General features: G+C 53.8%; 1 protein-coding gene across 1 annotated transcript; it reads left to right on the top strand.

The window, feature by feature from the left end:
• Positions 1 to 2,090: 2,090 nt before the first annotated feature.
• PIM3 (Pim-3 proto-oncogene, serine/threonine kinase) lies at positions 2,091 to 6,630 on the top strand. Its single transcript, XM_088521867.1, has 6 exons — positions 2,091 to 2,435; positions 2,677 to 2,786; positions 2,875 to 2,925; positions 3,133 to 3,496; positions 4,756 to 4,932; positions 5,044 to 6,630. Exons 1-6 carry the CDS (start codon positions 2,351 to 2,353, stop codon positions 5,226 to 5,228), a joined length of 972 nt encoding a protein of 323 aa, XP_088377993.1. The 5' UTR covers positions 2,091 to 2,350; the 3' UTR covers positions 5,229 to 6,630.
• Positions 6,631 to 7,279: the final 649 nt, after the last annotated feature.

Here is a 7,279-nt window from a genome sequence, read left to right as displayed (position 1 = left end):
ATTCTGATTAGACATAGCCAAAAAACCAGACTGCAGACAAATAACAACAACAAAAATCTTTGGCCTTATTACTTTATCTGATATATCCAAATAATTAGCTTTCTTAAAAAAAATCTGTAAACCAGGGGCCCTTTGGTGGCTCAATAAACTCAATGGATTAGTTGGGTTTCTCGGCAAACAGCATGGAAAGTTTGTGGGAATGAAACTTTTTTTAAGCCAACTATCTAGCTTCAAAAAGCTCATTCTGGGACATGAAGGGTTGAAACTGTGCCTGAAAACTTGACCTTCATAGCAGTTGGCCTAATCTAATAAAAGACATTACCTCTCCCTAGCAGCCCTGCTTTGTTTATGGGCATGCTGGGCTGGTATTATAGCACTACTATTATCAGCAGGGAATGCCAACTGCCAGGCTCTCCTGGTGCCCGGACGGGGAGGGCTGCCAGCGCTTGGAGCCACGGTCCAAAAATACCCTCGCTGAGGGATCCCGGCCCCTGGGCGGCCGCACAGCGCGCGCTCCAACGCCGTTTTGCCGCCCGAGGAGGCCGGTGCCGGCGGGGCCAGGCCGCGGCGGCGCCCGAGGAGCCGTTAACGGCCCCCGCGGGACGGCGGCGACGGCGCGCGGGACCTGCGGCGCGCGCCTCACGCGGAGACGCGGTAAAAGCTGCGTCAGAAGAGGAAAAATATATATATATAAATATATATATATATGTGTGTCTCAAGTAAGACGCTTTTAAAAGATGCCTCGGATTTAACGTTGAAGAAGGGAGCGGCGCCCCCGCCGGCCCGGGCTAATCCCTGTGGCGCAGCGCCCCCTGCGGGCCCGCGCGCCCCCCGCCCGGCGCGGCGCCCTCGCTGCGGCTGTCGCCGTCGCCGCGGCCGTGGCGGGCGCTGCCGGCCCGGCTGAGGCGAGGCGCCGCAGCGGGGAGGGGGGGCGGCTTTGCAAGCGGCGCGGATCCGATTAGCGAGAGCGCTGGGGAAATAAAACGGCTTCTTGTCATTTCTGGACTGGAATCTAAGTGCGTGCGCGGGGGGGAAGCCGTGAGCTCCGCTTGTGCGCGGCAGCCCGCGCTGCGGCAGCGTCTGCGCCGACCGCGGGGTTTCCACGGAGGCGGCGCGGGGGCAGAGCGTGACTGCGAAAGGGAAACAACAACAACAACAAAAGGCGGCAGCGGGGCTCGCGGGTCCCGCCTCGCGCCCTTCAGGGAGCGAGAAATCACGGCCGAGGCCGGGCAGGCACCGGGAGACACAATGGGCGCGGGAGCGCGACACGTTGTTTGGGTAAACAGCGACCGTATAAATAAACGGGCTTTGAAATGCTGCGTTTGAGGACGGGCGGGTGCGTGTCGGGGGAGAAGGTGCTTTCATCAAAGGCTGGGGGAAGATAAAGCCGTGGCCCGGCGTGCCCCGATCATGGCGGCGGCTGCGGCTCCCCGCCCCCCCGCCGGCTCCAGACGCAGCGTCTCGGCCCGCCAAGAGAGTGACCTTTCCCGGGGCGGCCGCGAGGCAGCGGCGAGCGGGGAGGGGGATGGAGACGGGCACGGCGCGCCGAGGAATTCCCGCCCTGCGCGCCTGGCCGCGCGCCGCCGCATGCAAATGAGCCCCTCCTCATTGGCCGCCCTTGGAAAACGCGCCCTTTGATTGGCCGCCGGGAAACGTTAACGCAAATGAGAGTCTCCCCCCCGCCCTCGCCGTGTCCTCGCCGCTGCGTGCGAGCGCCGCAGACGGGCTGTAACGCTGCGCGCCGGTTACTACAAATAAGTAGTTCCCGGCGCCCGCCCCTCCCCCGCCCGCCCGTGTTTACGGTGGGGAGGGACGGGGGGAGGGCGGGCGCTGGGCCGGCCCCGCCAGCCCCACGGCGGGCGCCGCTGCGGCGCGGGGGGGTGGTGGCAGCGAGAGGAGTTCCCCACTCCCCCGCGGAGGGATATCCTGCGCGCGCGCTCTCCGCCGCGCACCAAAACATTGCAAGTTAAGAGGCGGCTCCGCGGCGCCGGCGGCTCAGAAGCGAGCGGGCAGCGGCGCGGCGCGGATCCCTGCGCCCGCCGGCGGCTCCACTGCGGCTCCCCGCGCGCGTCGGAGCGGAGCGGGTCGCAGCGCGCGTGCATGCTCCTCGGCAACTGCTCGTTCCTCCTGCCTGCCTGTCTCTCCTGCACACGGATCCCGCGTTGTTCCCGCTTGGATTCTGCTGGTTCTGTCGGGAAGTGCCCGTCGGTTGTTGCTGCTGCGGCGCCCGGAGGAGCCGGCGCGGGAGGGAGCTGCGCGGCGGGTCCCGGCGCGGAGGCTGCGGCTGCGAGCGAGCACCGTCCCGGCGGCACCTCGGCGCGGGGGCTCCGGCGGGCCCCCTCTGCGGAAGATGTTGCTCTCCAAGTTCGGCTCGCTCGCCCACATCTGCAGCCCCGCCAGCATGGATCACTTGCCGGTGAAGATCTTGCAGCCAGGTACGGCTCGGCGGCAACTTGCTTTAGTGCGGTTTTTTTTTTCTTATTATTTTTAAATACATCTATACAAATTGCCTTGGACAGAATTGGGGCAACGCAGACGATACTTGTCCAGACGTTTTTTAAAATATTTTTTTTGGGGGGAGACAATTTTTTTTTGGGGGGGGGGGAGGTATACGCGCGTGTCCCGCCGCCTCCCCGAGACTGACGCGCTCTGTGCCCGCCCGTGTCGCCCTTGCAGTGAAGGTGGAGAAGGAACCCTTCGATAAGGTCTACCAGGTGGGCTCCGTGCTGGGCAGCGGCGGCTTCGGCACGGTGTACGCGGGCAGCAGGATCGCTGACGGCTTGCCGGTGAGCACGGGGGCTCGGCGCGGGGCCGCGGGCCGGGGGGATCCACCCGCCGCCGCGCTCCGCTCACGGCGGCCCCCTCTCCCCGCAGGTCGCCGTGAAGCATGTGGTGAAGGAGCGGGTCACCGAGTGGGGCACCATTGTAAGTACGGCGGGGGCTGCGCCATTGTGTGGGCGGCGGGCAGGGAGGGAGGGAGGGAGGCGGGGGGGGTTCTCCGCCGCAGCGCCGCCCCCGCCCCTCGGACTGCGGCAGCGGCGGAGCCTCCCAGCGGGGCGGGGGCGGCGGCGGGGCGGGAGGGGCGGCGGCGTGGAGGCGCCCCGGGCTCACCCGCGGCCGCTGTGCGCGCAGGGCGGCGTCATGGTGCCCTTGGAGATCGTGCTGCTGAAGAAGGTGGGCTCCGGCTTCAGGGGGGTCATCAAGCTGCTGGACTGGTACGAGCGGCCCGACGGCTACCTCATCATCATGGAGCGGCCCGAGCTCGTGAAGGACCTCTTCGACTTCATCACCGAGAAGGGCGCGCTCGACGAGGACGCGGCGCGCGGCTTCTTCCGGCAGGTGCTGGAGGCCGTGCGCCACTGCTACGGCTGCGGCGTGGTGCACCGCGACATCAAGGACGAGAACCTGCTCGTGGACCTGCGCACGGGCGAGCTCAAGCTCATCGATTTCGGCTCGGGGGCCCTCCTCAAGGACACGGTCTATACTGACTTCGACGGTACGTGCCCTCGCCGTGCAGGGCAGCACCGCGCTCCCCCCGGGGCCGTGCCCTGGAGCTGCCGCTTGTCCCGCGCCTCGCGCCGGCGAGCGGTGCTGCCGCTGACGCAGTGCTTCCTATCAGGTCTATCGGTAACGGAAACCTTTGGACCCGTGGCGGCTTAAGGGTGTTCAGTTGCGTAGGAAAGAAGCGATTCCAGGCAGTGACGCAGCAGTTTATATTTCCCTGTCTTGGAAAAAGCGCTTTTTCCTAGAGGGCGATCTGTTTACGCGTAGGCTCTGTCAGTGTCGGATGTTTCCATGTGTGGATGTGCAGTTTTTGTATGCAGAGCTTTTTTTAACTTGAAGCAGTAGGTCTCTCCCTCCCTTTTTGTTCGTGTCCTGGAAATCCCGCATTGCAGATTTTAAAGCAATGGGATAAATACGCTCCCCTTAAATGATCTGATACCAGCTTCAGTGCCAGGGTTGATAATTAGAGAAGGGAAACCTGAAAATAAGTCCTCATGTGATAGGGTGGAAAAAAAAATTCCCTTGCCCTTTGAATGTGACTAATGTAACTAAGGGACTTTTTTTTTTTTTTTTTTTTCCCCTCCCCTCCTCCATCCTCAGCTGCTGCCCTTAACATCTGTTTGTTGTGAAACCCGAGCCCCTAGGCCACGTGACCTTCACCACCGCGTTTTTTTTTTTCTTTTTCTTTCTTTTTTTGTGTATCCAAGGAGCCCCCCAAGCAAAGAGGGGGCGGGTTTCAAAAGCTGCCGCCGAGAAACCCAGTGCTCTCCAAGGAGAGGCCTGGGAGGGGGTGAAACCGAAGGCATAGGGCTGCCTGCAATTTCTATGTTTACTGTCCTGTGGAATCGGATAAAGCAGATTAGCCTTGTGTACTAAGGAAGACCCGAGTTTCACCTTGTCTTCCTGCCTTCTCCTCCTCCCCGTCAACCCCCTTTGTCCTTTTGTGTCTATTTTTGGTGTGATGCTGCAGACGCCACGTGGTCAGTGAAAGGCAGCTTGCCTTAGTAAACAGTCAGCTGATGGAAGCAGTGTTATTCCTCGCAACAGAATAGCGCAACCCGATGGGCCAATTTTATTGATGGCGTAACTCCACAAATGACCTGAAATTACACCAGTAATTGGCTTTGCCCCCCCTTTTTTATTTCAAATGAGTTAATAAATCTAAGACAGGACTACTAGTAGCTGAATTAAGGGGGAATGGTTCTGAATGCTGTTTTTGACGTTTTTCTTTTTTTCTTTTTCTGCTTTTAGGAACGAGAGTATATAGCCCTCCAGAGTGGATCAGATACCACAGATACCATGGGAGGTCAGCAACAGTGTGGTCTCTGGGAGTTCTTCTGTATGATATGGTTTGTGGAGATATCCCTTTCGAACAGGATGAAGAAATCTTAAGGGGGCGATTATATTTCAGGAGAAGAATTTCACCTGGTGAGTATTGTTGTGTAGGAGCACACTTGAGCTCTAGTAGTGGTGGCTTATTTTTTATTCAAGATTCTTTTTGCTTTCCTAGTCTGAACTTGCTTTGTATTTTTGTTTCAGAATGTCAACAGCTGATCAAATGGTGCCTTTCTTTGAGGCCTTCAGACAGACCAACACTTGAGCAAATATTTGACCATCAATGGATGCACAAATCCGAAGTAGTGAAGTCTGAGGACTGTGACATAAGGCTACGGACCCTTGATACTGATGTATCTAGCACAAGTTCAAGTAATGAGAGTCTGTGAATTACTAAGGACCTCGCACTGGGAGGGGAGCTACAAGCAGAAAGACCACAGTGCTGCTGCCAATATGTAGGAGGGGCTAGAAAAATGCATTCATTATTCTGTAGTTGAATCTTTGTCTGAGGGACTTGATTTTATTTTCCCCTTTTGCTGGTTTCTGCTTTGGAATGAGAGATTTCCTTTGGAAACGCTGATATTTGGGAGTTGCAGGCCAGTACTTAGTCAAAGACTGACCTTACTAAGAAAGCAGTGACCTCTTGAATACATGGTAAACTTTTTTGCTCTCATAGAGCCTGGACTAGATTTTATTTGCTTTTGAGTGCCTTTTTGAAAGCTGCTTCAGTGGGACTTTCTTTTTTGAGCTGTGTATGTCCAAAGAAGATCCAGTTCATTATAGGAATTTGCTTCCATTAGACTTAAGTGCTGAAGGAAGCAGCTCCTATGATGCATTGGAGAACGTGTTCGGTGATTGAATGAAGTAGTCCCATCCACTGGTGATGGAATACTTGAACACAGACATTTCACTCCTGCCCCGCCCTGCCCTTTCCAAATCCAACCCACCTCTGCTGCTCAAAATATTTCCTATAGCCTGCACAGAAATATGGACAGGTATATCGGCTTTTTTATCAGAAACATTTATTCATGTTTCCTTTTATCATCTCTACCACTGGGCATGAGAAGCCCCTTTCTCAACTCCCCCTGGCCTTTTGTCACCCTGCGAGTCTTAAAGTATGTATGGGCATGTTGAATGCACAATCAATGCAATATTCAAGGACTTTACTTTTTTTTTCCATACCTGTATAATGTGTTTATGTAAACTTGGTTTTCCCGTGTACTATACAGTTATTTATTGTTTGAAGTTTAGAAGACCTCCCCACAGGTTTCAGCTGTGGCTATTTATTTGGTTAATTTATTTGGTTAGAGTTACTCAACACTGTGCTTTCCCCCTCCTCCTCCCCATGGGAATTCTAGTGGTTTGCCCATGGCACTTTTTTTCTGCATTCCTGTCAACTTTTATTTAGGTAAAGACGACAAAAAATCTGACCTTATCAATTTTTTTTGGAAGACAGAAAATTGTTGTACAAAGTCTAATTTAAGGGAAATAGAATGACTTTTTAAAGTTAGTCAGTATGCCTTTTGTCTGGTATTATTGTACCAGAAATGTAAAGTAATGCTGTTTGGAAGGGTTTTAAATTATTGACATTGTACAGTCTCCGTGCATTGGCTCTGGAAGGTAGAGTGGCAGAGTCATAAACCTTAATTTATTTTAATAGCTGTGTTTCTGTGATCTGGTTGCATTTATGCAGCTTGGATTTGGATTTTTTTTCTTCTGTTTAACAGTGTGAAATGTATGGAGATCATATTTTTTATACAGGTATTTCAATTAAACTTTTTTTGTATATAACAGTTCTGTGTTTGTGTACTTACTACTTATCCTCACCATTATTCTTCACAGCAACTTGAGAAGTGTATATTCTTTAATTACAAAGGGCTGCAGAAGCTGGCCCTGTGTTAACAGTCCTAAACTACTGAGCAGTAACCATTTTTGGAAGAATTAAGCCCCCCTTCATTTTGACCATGCCTACTCTTGGTCTTGATGTTCAACTGCAATACATGTAAAATACAACAGCACTCATGACCTGCATAGAAGAGGCCTGGCCCCTATCTGTGTGTTTTGTTTTGTTTTTTTGATTCCATAGCCACCAAATACTTCAAATACCACCATGTTTATGGTGTTTAAATAACAAGCATTTTTGAACTCATGTTTACTGCTTTCATACTTGACATGTTTACTTTCTGTTACATTCCATTTCCTTCCTCCCTCTTTACCCCTTCCTCTGGCCTGTAGAAGGGAATTTCCTGTCTCCTTACAGGAAAAAGGGCAGGATGCTTAGGGAGCTGGATGTCTCTCTCCTTTCAGCTCCCGTAGACTATTAGAAAAAGGATAGATGTGTTACTTCATTAAAATACTGCAGAGAAGCACAACTGCCACCTAGAGCAGAGGGAAAATAAGTGTCCTCAAGCATTCATGCTCTTGAGTTGGGAGTCACACT

Source organism: Tinamus guttatus, unplaced genomic scaffold (assembly GCF_059628265.1).
Source record: "Tinamus guttatus ecotype Peru unplaced genomic scaffold, ASM5962826v1 Tinamus_guttatus_pri_ptg000138l, whole genome shotgun sequence".
Lineage (NCBI taxonomy): Eukaryota > Metazoa > Chordata > Aves > Tinamiformes > Tinamidae > Tinamus > Tinamus guttatus.
Note: the sequence above shows the minus strand (reverse complement) of the source record. Positions and strands in the feature narration are given on the sequence as shown.

Coding starts and splice junctions, on each gene's coding strand:
- PIM3 (XM_088521867.1), top strand. CDS start 2,351: ATGTTGCTCTCCAAGTTCGGCTCGCTCGCCCACATCTGCAGCCCCGCC. Junction 2,926..3,132: donor TCACCGAGTGGGGCACCATT/GTAAGTACGGCG, acceptor CTGTGCGCGCAG/GGCGGCGTCATGGTGCCCTT. Junction 4,933..5,043: donor CAGGAGAAGAATTTCACCTG/GTGAGTATTGTT, acceptor TTTTTGTTTCAG/AATGTCAACAGCTGATCAAA.